The sequence below is a fragment of the Halichoerus grypus genome, chromosome 10, assembly GCF_964656455.1.
Source record: "Halichoerus grypus chromosome 10, mHalGry1.hap1.1, whole genome shotgun sequence".
Classification (NCBI taxonomy): domain Eukaryota; kingdom Metazoa; phylum Chordata; class Mammalia; order Carnivora; family Phocidae; genus Halichoerus; species Halichoerus grypus.
The window spans coordinates 18418310-18436350 of NC_135721.1; the positions used below are offsets into that span (position 1 = coordinate 18418310).

General features: G+C 53.9%; 1 protein-coding gene across 5 annotated transcripts in view; it reads left to right on the forward strand.

Annotated features, from left to right (window-relative positions):
- Positions 1–13994, forward strand: part of KLHL29 (kelch like family member 29) — a 302988-nt gene extending 288994 nt beyond the window's left edge. For 4 of the 5 annotated variants that reach the window (XM_078056026.1, XM_036104623.2, XM_036104622.2 and 1 more), the window contains 7 exons: positions 327–586; positions 3004–3202; positions 3358–3540; positions 3747–3927; positions 9088–9281; positions 9649–9793; positions 11803–13994. In XM_078056026.1, coding sequence (XP_077912152.1) covers positions 327–586; positions 3004–3202; positions 3358–3540; positions 3747–3927; positions 9088–9281; positions 9649–9793; positions 11803–11986 — 1346 coding nt within the window. In that variant the 3' untranslated portion in view covers positions 11987–13994. The remainder of the gene's footprint in view (positions 1–326; positions 587–3003; positions 3203–3357; positions 3541–3746; positions 3928–9087; positions 9282–9648; positions 9794–11802) is intronic. The other variant, XR_013441619.1, reaches the window with a different exon arrangement.
- Positions 13995–18041: the final 4047 nt, after the last annotated feature.

The following is an 18041-nucleotide window of genomic DNA, read 5'->3' on the forward strand; positions in this document are numbered from 1 at the left end:
CAGGCCCACGCTCTGAGGCCCGCAGCCACGAGGAAGCTCCAAGCCCCACACTGATGCTCCATACCTCACACTCTCCATCTTTCTGCTGGGACCTGCAGGAGCAGAGGGAGGCCCCAGGGGAGGCAGTGTGAGACGGGGCGGAGGAGAACCCTGAGGGTAGATCCACAGCTCCAGGGACACCGGAAACGGTCTTGTGGGGACCCCGGATGCTGGAGGCAGGTCACAAGGACATGGGCTCCGAGAGGGATCCAGAGTGTCAGGCGATAGGATGAGAGGGCCACCCTTCCAGGGCCCTGTGGTCAGTGGTCCTGTGCTCTTGCCCCCAGAGAAGCAGCTGACGGCCAGCAACTGCCTGGGGGTACTGGCCATGGCCGAGGCCATGCAGTGCAGCGAGCTCTACCACATGGCCAAGGCTTTCGCGCTGCAGATCTTCCCTGAGGTGGCGGCCCAGGAGGAGATCCTCAGCATCTCCAAGGATGACTTCATCGCCTACATTTCCAATGACAGCCTCAACACCAAGGCCGAGGAGCTCGTATATGAGACTGTCATCAAGTGGATCAAGAAGGACCCCGTGGCCCGTGCACAGGTAGCCCCCCACCCTGCCCACCGCTTCCCCCCTGGGTCTGGGGTCCCCGTGCAGGGATGGCATCTGGAGCAAAGCTGAAGGGAGGTGGAGGTGGCAGGACAGCCTGCTCTGACCATCAGTGGGAACATGTGGGAGCCAGTAGGCCTGGGCAGAGGGAGGCCGGAACGGCTCCTGTGGGCCGCAGAGAGGTGAAGGGAGGGAGGAGAGATGAGAGGTCAGTCACCAGAGGGTTCCCAGGGCTGGCCTTCCACCTGAAGGAGACTCAGGCCAGCCAGAGGCCGCAGGGCCTGCAGGGAGAAGCAGGTGCCCTGGGGCTCCCGTGAGCTCAGACCCGGCAGAAGCAGCTCCACCCACGCTCTGCTTATTGAGAGGGTGGGGAGCACCTGGACCAAATGGAAACCATGCTGGAGATGGGAAGCCACTGCACACGTCACAGGAGGGAAGGCAAGTCCCTCAGAGGGGACAGCTGGGGAAATCGGAGCCAGAATCCAGGGCAGAAGGAAGGGAGGGCAGGGTCCCCAGGAGGGGCATCCGAGTCACCAGAAATCAGTCACACCCCAGCTGAAGGCCTCGCTCAGAATGGAACCGCCTTGATTCTAACGTGTGAGGGGCCCCCAGGGGTTAGTGCAGACACAGGTTAGCTCAGAGTCCACCTGGAGAGCCGCAAAGGGGAGGCCAGAGTCGGGGAGGCCAGGGCCCAGAACACCCCGAGGCAGTCGAGTGGCAGATGGCAAGGGAACTTCGTTGTGTGGGGCGCAAGAAGCGGCACAAGGGAGGGAGGGATGGGCCAGGCGCTGGGATCAGCAGCGTGGGGCTGTCCACCCTGGCCGGGCCACTGAGCCCAAGAGGAGAGGGTCCTCTGATCAGGTGGGGAGGAGGCAAGATTCGTTTGTGGAGGGAGGCAGCCAGTCAGCTTGGGCAGCTGTGATGGTGACCGCTGTCCCCCACAGCCCCCACCTCTGTGTCTCCGGCCCAGCCCTCTGTCTTTGATTGTCTGCAGCACACCTGTGGCCAGCGTCCCCCAGCCCCTCTAATTCATCCACCCCCAAAGCGACACAGCTTGTGTTCCTTCCTTCAGTTCTGCCCATTACGCACAACAGAAGCCTGGATTCCTCCCATCCCTCCCGTGTGCGTCGGGCCACAGGCCGCCGTCACTTGCCGACTTCCTCTCCCCAGTCAGGCCCCTCACCGCACCAGCATTGCTGAGGGGGTCTCCCGAGCGGCTGCCCTGCCTTCTGTCTTCTCCATCCCCAATTCAGTCCCACCCCGCAGCCCGAGCTAGCAGTCTTCCTAAAGAACACATTTGATGGTGTAATGCCTTTGTTGAAAGGCCCCCGGGAGCTCCATCACGCACCCTGCGGGAAAAAGCCCACCAGCCCTGGCAGGCAAGGCATAGGGGCGGTCAGGCTCTGGTCTCCTTCACCTCTCCGGTGTCACTTCCCCTGTCCGCTTACCACCCCCCCACCCCCCACCCCCTGCCAACAAGAATCAGCTCCATAGAATTCCCCAGATGCACCTTTCTCCTTCACGCTCCCATGTCTCTGCGTGTGCTTCGGGCGTCCTACCTCCTCTCCACCTGAGGCCTGGAGAAACCTGCAGCCCTTCCTCACCCAGCTCAGCCGGCGTCCGCTCTGGGAAGCCTCCTACCCTGCACCCCCACAACTCCTAACCAGGCTCCTCCTCGGGGCCCCACTAGCGCCTCTACGATGGATCCTCCGCCACCTGCCAGTGCACTGCGCGCACCCGAAGCTCAGAGACTGGGGCTTACTGGTCTTACTGACACTCTCGCAGTAAGGGGTGTCACCAATCGTTTGTTGCATGAAACTAAAACCAAGTGGTGAGCAAAGAGTTTGCCAGGCAGGAGGGGATTCGAGTCAGTTCGTGCAAAGCCTTCAGTGCAGGTGAGAGGGTCCGGGTGCCAATCTGAGGCTGTGGGATGCCCCTTAAGGGGTTTGTAGGCATTGGGGAGACTCAGGCTCTGACCAGTGTGACTTGCAGGCCTCATGGTCACTCTCAGCCTTCCTGGGCCCTCCCACCTCTTCCTGACTCCCCGCCCCATGTACACCTCTTCAGGGCTTAGGATCCTCATTTCAGTGAGGGTGAAGCCTGGGGTGAGGCCCAGGCCGGGGACCTGGGAGGAGGCAGGAATGAGGTGCTGAAGAAGCGGATGGATGGTTCGCCCCAGGGTCAGCTGCAGCACACCCAACCTCCCCCATTGCTCTCCTCTGGCTGATGGGAGCCCCCCCATCACTGTCTAGACTGGGATAAGCAGTGTCTACACTCTCAAGCCAAAGGCAGACTGGCGTTACCTGGGTCGTGCAGTACCACACCGGTCCTTCCTGTCTGCCCAGTACGACTCGCCAGAGGGGGCTCCGTCTGCATAATGTCACCCACCCTGTGTCTCCCTGACCCCGCAGTACGCAGCGGAGCTCCTGGCCGTGGTCCGCCTCCCCTTCATCCACCCCAGCTATCTGCTCAACGTGGTGGACAATGAGGAACTGATCAAGTCGTCAGAAGCGTGTCGGGACCTGGTCAACGAAGCCAAACGCTACCACATGCTGCCACATGCCCGCCAGGAGATGCAGACGCCCCGAACCCGGCCCCGCCTCTCGGCAGGTATTGAGGGACAGGCCCCGAGCTCCCCAAATGCGGGTGCCGTGGGGTCAGCCCGACTCTGGGCGGTCCCCACCTGCTCCTCCACGGGAGGCGCCGGGTGCAGAGGCCAACAGTGTTGGGATGTGTCCGAAGGCGGGGCGTCTGTGTCCCTGCAGGTGTGGCGGAGGTCATCGTCCTGGTTGGGGGCCGTCAGATGGTGGGGATGACCCAGCGCTCCCTGGTGGCCGTCACCTGCTGGAACCCGCAGAACAACAAGTGGTACCCGCTGGCCTCGCTGCCTTTCTACGACCGAGAGTTCTTCAGCGTAGTGAGTGCCGGGGACAACATCTACCTCTCAGGTGAGGCCCCTCGGGGCTGGGCTGGGCGCCGGGCACAGACTTCCCGGGGGCCCCTCTCCCCACGCCAGGGCTGAGGAAAACCAAGGCCCAGAAGGGTCCACTTGGCGGGTGAAACCTTCTCCTTCTGCCCCTGGGGCTGGGCCGGCCCGGCCTGGGGCCCCTCCTCACTCTCCGCCTGCTCTCTGGACCTCCCACACCGCCTCCAGGTGGCATGGAATCGGGGGTGACGCTGGCCGATGTCTGGTGCTACATGTCCCTGCTCGATAATTGGAACCTTGTCTCCAGAATGACGGTCCCCCGCTGTCGGCACAACAGCCTCGTCTACGACGGCAAGATTTACACCCTCGGGGGACTTGGCGTGGCAGGCAACGTGGACCACGTGGAGAGGTAATGAAGCCACGGTCAAGAAAGCTAAAATCATGTTGCTCCTCCCACCCAGCACCGAGCCAGCTGAGGCCAAGCGGAGATGGGACATTTATAAGGCGATAGTCGCAGGCTCTTCAAACACAGCAAAGAGGGAGGACTGAGGGTGGGGGGAGGGCAACAGGAAGGACGAGAGCCGCCCCACCCCTGAGATGGGGCACTCTTGTCCCTTGCAGGGGTCAGACAAGCTGAAGGCAAGAGACGCACTGTGGGCTTGGCCGGCCTGCCCAGGCACCTAGAGGCACCCCGGGACTGGAAGTACCAGCCCAGAGACTCGCGGGGGGTGTAGGGCAAGGCTGCAACCGATGGCCCACATGGGTGCCTCGTCCGTCGCCGTGGCTCCGTGTCCCTGCCGAGCTTGGAGGTCCCACACCGGGGAGCCCCTTGCTCCCTCTTTCCCACCCATCCCGGGAAAGCTGCTTGCAACACGGGGAACGGTCACGGCAAGCAGGTCTGGCCAATCATCTGGAATTCTCCAGAAGCCGATACAAAGCAATGGGCCGGAGAACGGCGCGTGTGAGCCTGCCCTCTGCTGGAAGTCCCAGGCTGGCTTCCTCGCTGAGGCCCACTGACCACTGGCCACACAGAGTGTAGGGATCGGGTGTAGGCAGGGGGAGCACAGGCTGAGGTGGGCACTTCACGGGGTGCAAATGCTCCATCTTTCCTTTGAGCTGGAGACCATTCTTGCCGAGAACAGACACCTGGGGGAGAAGCCACGGGAAGAACTCAGGAAGGCTCATGAGTCAGCAGCAAGCAGGGGAGGCCTCAGAGCAGTCCCGCTTTTGGAGAAACTAGTTCCCCCAAGGGAGGGCAAGTTAGGCTGAGCTGGCCCCAAGTCCCAACCCAGGAGGGCGCAGCCAAGATCACCAGAGCCCTTTCTCCACGTCCTCGCCTCCTGCTTGCCCACCACCCTTGGCCCACATCATCAGCTGTCACGGAAATCACATCTTCCCATGCGACAGCATTTTGCCTGTGGACCCACACGTACCCCTCAATTTGTATTTTTCCCTCAGTGGCTAATTGGACACTTGACAAATGTTACAGCAAAGATAGTTTCAGAGTGAGACAAGCTCTGGATGTTCACTGTGGGCTTTTACTCCCCCAAGTGGAGCCCAGAGATGGCTCAGTAACGACATTTAATTGTCATATTGATTTGGAGTTAATGGGGAATCCCTGTGTGATTATGAGGATATTAACACTGCAGCTGAACCTGGGTCAGCCCTGATGCTGACAGCCTTCAGTGGGCCCGCTGCACGGCCCTCACGTCCCAGGGCTTCCAGAAGCACCAGCTTGCAGCCGTTTGTCATCCAATAATAAACACATGAAAAAGGAGAGGTTTTCTGTGTAGGAGTAAACTGAGCTAGATCTGTCATCCCGTCTTGCTTTTGTCAGCTATTTTTAATCTCCTAAGATGCTGATTACTCATTTTGCGAACATATACTTGTTGATAAATACAGGAATTTGTTCGAGGATCAAATGCACCAAGCGGGGGGAGAAGCTCCGCTCCCCTTGGGCTCGGGAGCACTCCTCCAAGGCCTGGTAGCAGCCTCTACTGGCCTCCCCCGGGGGCTGGGCCTTTGTTCCACTAAGAAATATCAGCTAGGGCACCATGTGAGCAAGACCAGCCCGGGAACCTCAGTAGATGGGGGAGCCATCCAGGACAACAAGGTGCCCTGAGCCCCTCCTCAGCCCTCTGGTATCTGGCGGCTGTCCTTGCAGGGACAGGACGCAGACCTGAAGACCTCCGGGTGGCGTGCACACAGGTGGGGTGGAGGATGCAGGCAGAGGGGACGCCCACTGCTTCCCGAGGAACATAACTGCAGCCCCTTTGCACAAGTAATTTCTGCACCGCATGGTGGCAATGATGAGAATTCAGGGTGACAAGGAGGTCAGGGTAATGGGGACAGACGCGAGGGTGCTTTGTTCCCCAGGAAGCACTAATGGTACAAATTGCTCTTATATTGATAATGAATGAGATATATGGTACATTATAATTATATTACATTACTGTATTACAGGAATAGAACAAGATTATATAATTATAGATTAAAACAACAGTGCAGTAGACAAACCTGTATTATATCATTATATAAATAACTGGGTCTAATACTTCATAGCAATATATTGCACTAGCTGTGGTTACCAGATAAATGATAGCAGAGTGCCTCACTCCACAGGGTCATTTGCATGTCATTAGCATATCCTTCTCAAGCAGGAAGCTGACAGATTGAGCTGACGAGGGCTTGCAGCTTGGCAATCAGCTACCTGGAATAACAAGCTCTCAGGAAATTCGCATTTGGCGGAATGTGCCATTATACTGAAAGTCTGAAGACTAACAGCCACATAATCTTCCGCTGTCACCCAGCTCCTTCTACAGGAGCTCTTTGGATCTCTGCCATACTGGCTTAAAAAACAGCCATCTGAACTTCTGACACTGTCCAAAAAGACTTACTCCATTGCCTGTGAGCCACGTAGCCTTCGTCCGGGGCTTAATTGAATCAGCCCCTGCTGCCCTCTAAGGTCCGTCAGCCTCTTCTCAAATCCTGAGTCTTCGCAAGCACAGAGCTGAACATCTCGCCGCTGCCCCCTCATCCCTGTCTCAGAGCCAGGGGCACCGGCTAAGAGAGGCCATCTTCTGGATCACTAAGCCGTGACCTTGTTATGGCTCGAGCCCCAAGGAGCCTCATGGGGAAGAGTGGGCCCTGCGTGCTTCCCAGGAAAGGTGTGCTGGCGAAAACCCAGCCCACAGTGGAGGCCCCGCCTTGGGTCCAGAACAGGCGACAGAGCCATGCGCCGAGCAGGAGATGGGCCACCAAGTAAGAGGTCCAGAGTGAGTGCTTATAAGAGCAGCCCCCGGGAGCAATTGACAGAGACACTGAGAACGGAGACCCAGAAGCTGCCCAGAAAGACATCAGATCTCCCAGTTCCTTGGCCAGTCTGCTAGATCCCAAGTCTGTCCCTCTCAGCTGCTTTCTGTTGTCACTTTTTTCCCCGCTTTGTCTGGTATTCACATTCCATCATTTCTCCATGCTCTTTACTTTGTCCTGCCATACGTACGCCACAGATCTCTTCAATCCTGTCACTCTGCACCTTCTCCGTGCCTCCCCTGGGAGCTGAACGCTGGTGGAGAAGATCCCAGCACCTCGTAGATTGGCCCCACTACAGACTGAAGTCCTCCGACGTGTACTGTGTCCTTCATGCTGCAGGGCCCTTGTCCGCAGTTTCGCCCGCTCTCAAGAGCATGTGTTTCTCATCTCCTCCTCCCCCGTCAAGGCTCTTATCCCACGGGTGCCCATATCCCGCCAGCGTGGGCTCCTGCTTCACAGAGCAGGTGGCGCCATCAGTCAAGAACCCTCTCCTCTCCCTGCCATCGCCCTGGGTATGGACTGACTCTCACGCCATCCTTGCCTCCCTCTCTCATGCCCGCATGGACACCACTTCCCTCTCCACTCTGGATCCAACCTGCATCCCCCCACCAGGAGCCTCCCTTTATCAGCTCTCCCCTCTCTTTCATCTATATTTAACCTTTCCTTACCCATTTGGGCTCCTTCCTATCAGCCCGTAAACACAAGTAAACCTTTCCCCCTAAAATTAAAACAAAACCCACGGTGTGCTGGAGCTCGTTCATACTGGCCCCTGAGAGCTGACTATTACCTTTTTTAGGAACTCTGCAAGCCAGTTGTCAGTTACAGGTATTATTAAAAATTAAACCGTATAAACTTAGAACTAAATAAATCATATTAAAAACAAAGGTAATCCATACTCAAAACTCACCACTACTTTTTTTTTTTTTACTATATTGTGTACCGTCTGTGCTCTGGAGGTTCGATGTGTCTGCTGTGTCTGTATGTGGTGGGGATTCTGTCTGGCGGTATGCCGCTGCGCATCGCTTCCTAGTGCCATGTTCCACCACGTGCCATTGGTAGCTTGAAATCGGCCGAGAGGATTCACATCACAGAAATCAGCAAGGACTTTTTCCCTGGAGAGCTTGTTTGTAAACATCTATCAGCATGCCACCAATGCAAGCCATCTCTGAGCTCCAAATGCCTTTCTAGGTTCTACCTTCTCTGCCCCTTTTCCCAGCTGAGTTTCCTCCAAGTCGAGTCTCTACCTGTCATGCCCACCGCCTTCCTTCCCATTCACTCCCTGATACACATATAGCTCTGCACCTTCCATTCCTCTTAAAGTGCCCGTGACAAGACGGCCGGGAACCTGTCTGGGACTTCTTGACTTCTCACCGCATCTCCCGCCCACAGAGCCGTGCCCTCTATATGCCGCCACTCCTCCAAGGACCCCCTCAGCTCCCTCTTAAAGGCCGGCGTTTCCCCAGAGTGTCCTCAGCCTTAGTCTCACCCCCCCACTGCCTGTGAACTCCCTTACCTTCAGTTTCCGTCGCTGGGCCCGTGATCCCAAAGCTGAATGTATAGGCTGCCCGTCAGCTGCACCCCGCACATCCCCAGTTGGTTGCCCACAGGTCCTTTAAACTCCCCATGAATAAAACTGAAATCATCTCTCTCCTCCAAACTCCCCAACCTCAATTCCTGTCCCCTGAGTAGTGCCCCCTCCTTCTGATGCCCCACGCCCGAGACCCTGAGTCATCCTAGGTAACTCTGCCTTCCTGAATGGCAACATCAATTAACGATTGAACCCCATCAGTGCCCCTCTCCTTCTGGTCCCGCTCCCTCCTGTCCTTCCCTGGTCCAGCCTGCTGTCTCCCCAGTTTCCAGCCCAGAGCCTGGGTGCACAGCAGATGCTCAGTGCAGCACTGTTGGACAAAAGGGTAGGAATGAGCTGGATAGAGAGGGATGAAGGGGCCCAGAAGCTGGGGAGCCCTATGTGAGCAAAGGAATGGAGACGAGAATCTGCATAGGGGTTGCGACGGGCAAAAAAAGAGCCCACGGAGCCTCAGGAGGAAGGCTGAGAGGGCCAGGCTGGGCCAGATCTAGGGGGCCTGGAGTGACTCAACGCGAGTGCCCCCAGCTGTGTGTGATCTTGGGCTATGCCAGTGATTCCAAGGGCAGGAAGCAGAGGCCGGTGCCCCCCAGCGTCCGCCGCCTTGGTTGTCCGCCCTGCCCCGCACACAGCCCACCACTGATGCTGGGCTCTTTTTCTCCTCCTCGACAGGTACGACACCATTACCAACCAGTGGGAGGCCGTGGCCCCTCTGCCGAAGGCAGTGCACTCTGCGGCAGCCACGGTGTGCGGCGGCAAGATCTACGTGTTTGGCGGCGTGAACGAGGCCGGCAGGGCTGCAGGGGTCCTACAGTCTTACGTTCCACAGACCAACACGTGGAGCTTTATCGAGTCGCCCATGATTGGTGAGAGCCAGCTCTCTGCTCAGCCTGGGGCCCGTGCAGCATGCCCACCTCAGTGTCCGCTTGGTCTCAACAGCCCAAGCCCAGAGGGCCGGCTGAGCCTAGTAGTTCTGCAGGCCCGCGTCCGGGGCTGGGAGGGGGAGGCAAGCCCCCAGGCCGGGCAGAGCTGCACACCCCACTACCGGGACAAAGGGCAAGCTAGACCGCGCGCCAGGTGCCTCCTGGCCCCGGGCCTCGTCCTCGGGTTAGCCACCGATGATGGCGGTCCTGCCGGAGCCCGTCCTCGGGAGCACCTCCTGGCAAAGCAAAGGGTGGGGAGGGGGAGGCCAGGAAGAGATGCCCTGACCTGCCTGCCCTGCTCTCCTCACAGACAACAAGTACGCTCCCGCCGTCACCCTCAATGGCTTCGTTTTCATCCTGGGCGGGGCGTACGCCAGAGCCACCACCATCTACGACCCCGAGAAAGGGAACATTAAGGCAGGCCCAAACATGAACCACTCTCGCCAGTTCTGCAGGTGAGGGCCGCAGGAACTCGGCTAGGGGTGGGAAGGAGGCGGGCAGGGAGGGAAAGGCGGCAGGACAGGTGTGAGCACGACAATGACCGCCCGCCATTGGATGACCAGAGCAATTCCCAGGCGCAGCGCCCTCCGGCTGCAGGTGTGGCTATGAGGGCCAGGGCGGAATGGGAAGAGCCCGGGGGCAGCCCGAGGCCCTCAAGCCCCTCCGGGGGGCTCCAGCTGACCCATCTCCAAGCCAGAAATGGAGGGCTTCGTACAGGCACCAGCCCCAGGTCGTTTGAGGCCACACCTCCGGGGATAGGTGAAGGTGCTGCTGTGAGGACAGCTGTCCCCCAGGCCGCACCTGTGCAATACCCTACACGGGACAGGTGGCTTTCCAAGGGATGCTCTGACCACGGGATCCGGGGAGCGGTACGAGGCACAGCTGCCTTGGAGTCTCAAAGCTGACGGGGCGGACACACACATGGACCAGCCCCCACAGGAAGAGAGAGGTAGAGGTCAGGGTGTGGCTTGGTTCCCAGTCTGCCCGGCCCCATAGCCCAGAAAAGTTAACCACCTTGGGCAGTGAGACAGCAGACCCTGCTCTTCTAGCCCCATCCCCTCCCAGACCAAGAGGAACAAGGAAATATAAAAAGGGGTCCCAGAAACCCCATTTTCAACATTCACATAGCAGATCTTTCTTGAGGACACCTTGCACCCATGCGGAGGTAATCACGGGATCCCCAGTCCCAGCGCCCGCAGTTGGTGTAGCAGAGCTAGAAAAGCTGTAACCTACTACTAACCTATCTTAGGACCTTGGACGAGCAACTTGCGCTCTCTGGGGCAGTTGTCCTATTGATGAAGCAGGCGGTTGGACTAGATAACCGCTAAGTCCTATTAGCGTGAAGAGCCTGCAGTTCCTGGGCCTTACCCTCCCGTCACACACTCCAATGGTCGCGGTGTGCAAGCCGTTCTGACTACACTGTCCACAATAAGCACACCTGGAGGTTGAGCACCACTTGTGGGGAGGACTTGCGTACCTCATCGGAGACTCAGAGTGGGCCCAGAAAGACTTCGTGCCCGTGAGGAGGTGTAAGCTGGGCCTTGCAAGAGAAGCAGGGGAAAGATGTGCCACCAAGGGAGAAATCGGAGGGCCCTAGGTGGCAGGCAACTACAGGGGCTAAGGCTGGAAACATCAGGTAAGATGTCTGGACCGGCACGTTCCGTTCCAGGCTCAGAATTTCAGAAAGAGGTGGCGACTTTGCAAGGGCACCTGTTCAGCGTCAGGGGACAGTCAAGAAGACAGGGCCGTTAGCTGACATGCGGCAGAAACGGGGGCCGGATGCGTGGATGTAGGTGCGCGTGGGACAGGGGAGCTGAGCCGCGGGAAGACGGGAAGTGCAGACGGGGCAGGCGGTGGTGCTCTGGCCGTGGGAACAGCTCGCTGAGACGACAGGGTGGCAGGCAACAGGAAGGCGTCCCGGGCTGCCCCGGGTGGGGACGCCGGGCCGTCACCGGTGGGCAGAAGCAGGCCCCTGGTGCTTGGCAATCAGGGCAGGGAGCCGGGAGTCTGAGCGCCTGGGCCAGGGTGAATTTCACGGTCAGGTAGTCAGTGTTGGGTTATGACTTGGCTCCTTATTATCCTGTCTGCCATCAGCCCTGTGAGTCGTGCTCTCTACTCGATTGGAGCTGTACGAAGCCTCTGGGCAACACAAAACAATGCTCAGTGAACGGATTCAAGGGTCCCGTACACAAGGCTGTTCTCCCCGCCACCTTTCAGTGGTCCGGCAGGTCCCGGGATGTCCCCCATGGCTCGGAGGGTGGTAGACGCAGGGCACCCGACCAACCCTAGAGGAAAGGTTTTCTTCTTGTACCGGCTCGGGTCACAGGACAGAGGCAAGCAGTGAGATCCCTCAGACCTTTGGCAAAGGGGGAGAGGCAGCCTACCCCGGGCCGGGGTACTGAGTCCGCCTCCAGGTCCGAGGTGGAAGTGAAATGGCTAACTCTCTCCCCGCTCTCCCTGACAGCGCCGTGGTGCTTGATGGCAAGATTTATGCCACTGGGGGCATTGTCAGCAGTGAGGGGCCTGCCCTGGGCAACATGGAAGCCTACGAGCCCGCGACCAACACGTGGACCCTACTACCCCACATGCCCTGCCCTGTGTTCAGACACGGCTGCGTCGTGATAAAGAAATATATTCAAAGCGGCTGACGTCTGCAGAAAGCCCACGACGAGACTGGACAAGTCTGGTGAGGCATGTATGCTACTCACAGTGATCAATGTTCAGCAACACCCGCAAGAGGCTGATAGACACAATCAAGGGAATCACTGCGCTAAACATTTTGAATACTCTCTACATTGAATGTAGAAAATCATCCTCGCCTTTGGGGGAAACGGGGGCATAGCGCTCCATGCAGCAGGAACCACAACCATACAAGCAGCTGGGCCTGGGGGCTCCTTCAAAGGCACTTGCTCTGAACGGAGGCGCTCGCTCTGCCCGGTGCAATAGAGTTTCACATATTTTTCAACTGGGAGAGAGAAGCTGATTTTTCCTTCCTGCAGAGCAAGCTTGATCCCTAAACAACCATAGATCAGTTATCCTATGACAATATTAGGTGTCAGGCTCTCTTTGGAATAAGATCAAAGTGTCCTTATCACTTTGATTCCTACTTTTGTTTTTAACCGATCTACACTTGTCCGTGGCCGAGAGAAGAGAAGGGACAATACTGTGTGTGGCACAAGGCCTAGGAGGCTCCTGGTCCCCGCCGGGCAGAAGGGAGGTCCGGCCACCGGTGCCGAGCCCAATGTGGCTGGAGCGGCCGTGCAGGGACAGCCCGGGGACGGCTGGGAGAACCTTCGTCCCTCACAGGTTTTTCTACCGTGTTTTTGCTGGAGAAGGACAGGTGACTGTGCTAGCTTTCTCTTGTCCGATATGAATTATTTAGATTTCCAAGGCATTTTCTTGATAAACAAAAAGGCTATTTTTAAGTACTGAGAGAAGGAGGAGGCCATGAGAGGATCATGCGGGAATTCCCAAAGCTCTTTGTAGGTTGTGCCGGAGTGGGGCATTCGCTCTAATTTTTTCTATGTGCAGAATAGAGGATCTCTCCTGGGTGGGGGTGAGGGCCCCCGTTTTATTTTTTAAAAAATGTAACTCCCAGACAGCCCCATCAAGAGCTGTGCCTCCTGGAGGCGTTGACAAAGAAGATTCTGTTCTAGAAGGAAACCAGTCCCGGCTCATGACACCAGTCCGGCTCCCTCCATGAGGTAAAGCTGAGGACCCAGGCCGGGTGGGAAGGGAAGGAGGGAGGGAGGGAGAATAAATGTCTACAAAGCACAGGAGACTATTTTTGATATTTATAGCTATATATTAAGGCACCTGCTACAAGAGCTCTCAGGATGGGGACAGCCTTTGTAGACGAGCCATGACAGCCAAGGCCTGAGGGGCATGAGCAGAATCGCTCTTCCTGTAGCAGACGAACCAGAGGAAAGGGAAGCCAGGAGGGAGATCACACCGTGGCTCATGACAGAAAGGCCTTCCTGCCAGTCCTCAGACCCTCAAACCTCACGCGGTGATCAGTTTCCATCCCAGGGCAAGAAGAGAGCCGCTGCCACTGCGCCGTTGAGTTGAAGTTGGTACCAAATACGCATTTACCATTTTTCTATCCGGGAAGTCAACTCGCCGTCATTTCATGATAAAAACCATTTCTAAGGAGAAAAGGACAGGACATGCTTTCCACCTTTCGGTATTTGAGGACACAAAATTCCAATTCCAACGTCGGGCATCGACTTCTAGCACTACAAGTGTGGCTCCCACTCGGACAAGATACCGAGCTTCGTTATGCAGTTTTTAATATTATTTATTCTTTTAAAAAAGTAATAAGCACAAAACTACATACATTGTATGTCATTTAAAGTATTTATGTCAAACAGGGTGCAAGTGTGAACCCAAGGACTGGAGCACAAATTTCTAACTGCCTGGGGCAAGGCTAATGTTAGCGTTGGTGTGTGTGTGCCTCCAAAGGAGGTGTTAGGGGTCAGCAAGACTCGACACAGATGACATTGAAATTCCGTTTCTCTCCTCACTTCTCACACTGGAGCAAAACTGGCTATTTCTGTGAATGATATAAAACAGGGTTCTCTGTAATGGTATTGTACATAGTATATGTTTATTGTTAAGTTCTTGTTATATTATAATAAATATATTTATAGATCTAGACTCAGAAGCCAATGGAATGCCTTTGTGTGCCACCATCCTGGCCACAGCGATGAGAAACCCCACGGAGGCCTGCTCCTTCTTTCACACATCAGCCGTCTGGGCTCTATTAGAGACTGTAGTGCCGACCTTGGTGATGAGAAAGGACAGGACTCCTTAGCAAGGGAACATACAGACCGACTTTGCTCTACTAAGGATATCCACACAAGGCTTCCCTGGGTGCCAGGTAGGATTGCTCACTCTCTTTCAGGGAAAGAAGTTTAAATTTAAACAGGGTAGTAGGAAAAGGGAGATCACCAGCATTTCATCCATGTGAAGAGCCCCACACCCTCAGTCCCCAAATCTCACTAAGACCTAGCCTCCTCTTGCAAGAAAACACGTGAAGAAGGTGGATCAGCATAGGTGGGAGTGGGAGTTCTTCAGAGGACTCGGCTGAAGCCTATGATGGTTGAGCAGGCATTTGCCAAATAAATATCTGCAATGGTATCTTCAGAAACACCAGTCCTAGAGGAAAGGATGGAGAATGTGTAGAAGATTCTAATCACGAAGAGCTGAAATTATCACCTATTATAAAAACCAAGCAATAGTTTTGTTAGCTCCTTCCTTCTCTACCCTCTTTCCCCAAATCAAGGGAAATGTGTTCTCTGGGTCTGTGAAGAGTCTGTGTACTTTCACCATGAAAGACATGTGTGACCACTCTATCAGGAGCCCGTGTAACTATGGGAGGAGTCTCTCTTGTTGGACTCAAGCCACTACCATCAGACCTGGCGAGGGTCGGGCACAGAGGAGATGGATCACATTGTGTGTATGTGTGTGCGCGCATGTGTGCATGTGTGAATTAAAAAAAAAAAATTGCAACCAAAATAGGAAGAAAACAGTCAGGAAAAACATTTGCTGTCCATATGACAAAGGATTAATATCTTTATTAAAGAGCCTACATAATTCAATAAGAAAACATTCAGTGATTCCGCTTGTTAGGTAGGTCATAGACAGCCCCTACAAGAGGAAACATTGCTAGTAAGTGTAAGACAAGTTCAACATCCATAGTTATGAAATAATGACACTTCAATAACGAGGCATTATCTGCACCTACTAAATTAGCTTCCCAAATCTAAAAACAAAGTGGGGAGGTGCTGGGGGGAGCTCCAAGTGCTAACGAGGAGCGGAGAAACTCTTTACTGCCAAGGGCTTGAGGAACTGAAACGGCTTCTAGAAAGCAATGTGGCAGGTGCCATGTATCAAGAGCCTAAAAGGTACCTGACCCAGTAAATCCACTTCTGGGCACCGATCAGGAAATGTCATAGAATAACTAGCTCCCACCTATGGACACTAACTTTATGCCAGACACTGTGCTAAGCACTTAAAGCACCGAATCCTTACAATTCTACGAGTTAGGTGCTAAAGACAAGCAGTAATATAAACAACATTGTAAGATTCCTATTTGTATGTGATTGTGATTATGTAAGATACGTATAAAGATAGATAAGCTACAAAGACACATAAAATATGTATATAAAAATATCCAGATGTGCAGTCATAAAACTATTAATTGTACTCACACAACTGTGGGCAATTTTCCTTCCCTCTTCTCCAAAATGTATATAAAGAGACGTTGCTTTTCTAATAAAAGATATATTTTAATGGGGAATCAAGGATAGAAAGTAAACTTTCCCCTATATTTTAGTCCAAGAAATTCTCAAAGATCATTTCTTATTTTGACCACCAGAAGCAATGGGAAAGTTAGAGTTTAGAATAAAGTAACAAAGAACTACAGATGAGAAAATTGCAGTAATAATCAAGATTTTTTTTTTAAACCTAAAGGCTAGGGGTGAGTGGAATATATCTTTCAGTGCATGAAGATTTTCATGAAACAAATGAACTTTGGGTTCTTAGAAGGCCAAGTGAGCTGAAAAGGACAATAATAAAGAAGGAAAAATTCTAGTTCAACATAAGGATAAATGTATTAGTGCTAACCCTGGAACGGATTACCAAGATCCTTGTGAAGGGCTTTTCTAATTAAATCTCAATCAAATCTTGGTATAGCATAATTGCATACTTATCTCATTTGATCCTCTCAACTACCCTAAAAGTCACAGGGCATCTTCTTCACTCTTGAAGAAGAAACAATCTTAGAAAAGTTAAGTGAGCTCTCTGCAGGAATAGTTATGCCATACCCCGAGTGCTCTCCGTACATTATCACGAGCAGTCCTCCTAACAATCCTGCGATGGCTATCCCTGTTGCACAGGGTCCAGACACGAAACAGCGTTGGTCTAAGGCACCCTGGCCCTCGAACCCCGCTCCGTGAGACTCCAGAGAGCCCGCGCTACCTCACACGGCCTCTCCAAGACTAAGACTTCTTCCTCCTTTCCAAGCTCCCTCAGAAATCTGTACTAAGAAAAAGAATTCTGCGAATATGACAGACAAGCCACTCCATGTTAGACATGGTCCTCTTGGGAAGCAGTCTTCCCTTTGCCTGGTAAGAATCTCAGCAACGCACTGACTCCTCCACGGAAGGCTTTGGCTTCACACAGGAAATGGCTCTGGGGGAGGGAAAGAGTCCACTGATGTAAGATATTAGACCAGCCATTGCTGCCTCATTTAAAACTCCTCCTGGGAGCCTTCACTCTGTAATAAACTCTTAAGAGATTCCTAACATTCTTGCTGACCACAACTCTGGCCTGGGAGAGTAAAGAAAAGGGAAAAACAGCCCTGGTATTGGCTGCACCAACCTCAGCTCTAAAGGGCATACCCTGACCTTGGCATCCAAGAGGTAGGTTAAAGTGCTCCCCCACCTGAGTCAAGGGACTGACGAAAACGTGAAGCCAACTCCAAGAAGTCTGCCTTCACCACAGGATGGCAAAAATCAGATAATCCAAACTGGGTGCTTACCTTCCCAAATCTATAACCCATGAGGCTCTGTCGCCCTCTAGGTAACATTTGGCTGGTCACTTGAGTGTCTTTCCTCATGAAAGCTGAGGACAGCCTTTGAGTGGATCACACCAGGTCAGTAAGACTATGTTCTCAGCAGGTGAGGGCCATGCCCTCGCCTTCCCCCCACAGGGCACCTCACCCTGAGTAGTGACAGCCAGATTACTCAAACTCTACTGGCAGCATGAAAAAGGTTTGGAGTTATGAAGAGTATAAAGGCAAGGCTATGGTTCTGTGCGCTGCTTTGGCCACCCTTGTGGTCTACAGATGACCAAAGAAGCAACAGTTTTTGCTAAAGCATTTTTATTTGCCGTATGTATAGAACTTCATTCTCGGGGAAGCCAGCCACTGCTCGTGCAGACCTGTGCACCGTGGGGCCCATCAGACCGTCTCCTCGGGGTTTCGGCCTGGGGACTCTGCATCCTTCCTGGTAAAAATCAGTCTTCGGGACTCCCCAGTTCACACCTCCAGGCTCTCGTACCTCTCCATCCCACTACCTTATTTTAAGCCCTCATGACTTCTTGCCTTAGTTGTTGCTATAGCTTCTTTCTTATGGTTATTTTTAAAATAACAGCTTTATTGACATATAATTCACGTATGATAAAATTCACCCTTTTAAAGTATACAATTCAGTGGCTTTTAGTATATTCACAGAGTTGAGCTACCATCACCACTACCTAATTGCAGAACATTTTCACCATTGCAAAAAGAAACCGGAGTCCATTAGCAGTCACCTTCCACTTCCCCACCGCTAGTGCATGGTAACCACTAAACTACTTCCTGTTTCTAGGAATTAGCCTATTAGGGACACATCATACAAATGGAATCATATGACATGTGGTCTCCTTTCTCTGGCTTCTTTCACTTAGCATAGTGTTCTCAAGATTCACCTATGTTGTATTGTGTATCAGTTCTTCATTCCTTGTTATGGCCAAATAATACTCCACTGAGCAGGTATATTAAATGGGTATATATAAAAATTGATACATTTTGGGGCGCCTGGCTGGCTCAGTTGGTAGAGAATGCAACTTGATCTCAGGGTCGTGAATTCAAGCCCCACGTTGGGCAGAGATTACTTAAAATTTTTTTAAATGGATACGTTTTGTTTTCCATCAGCTGAT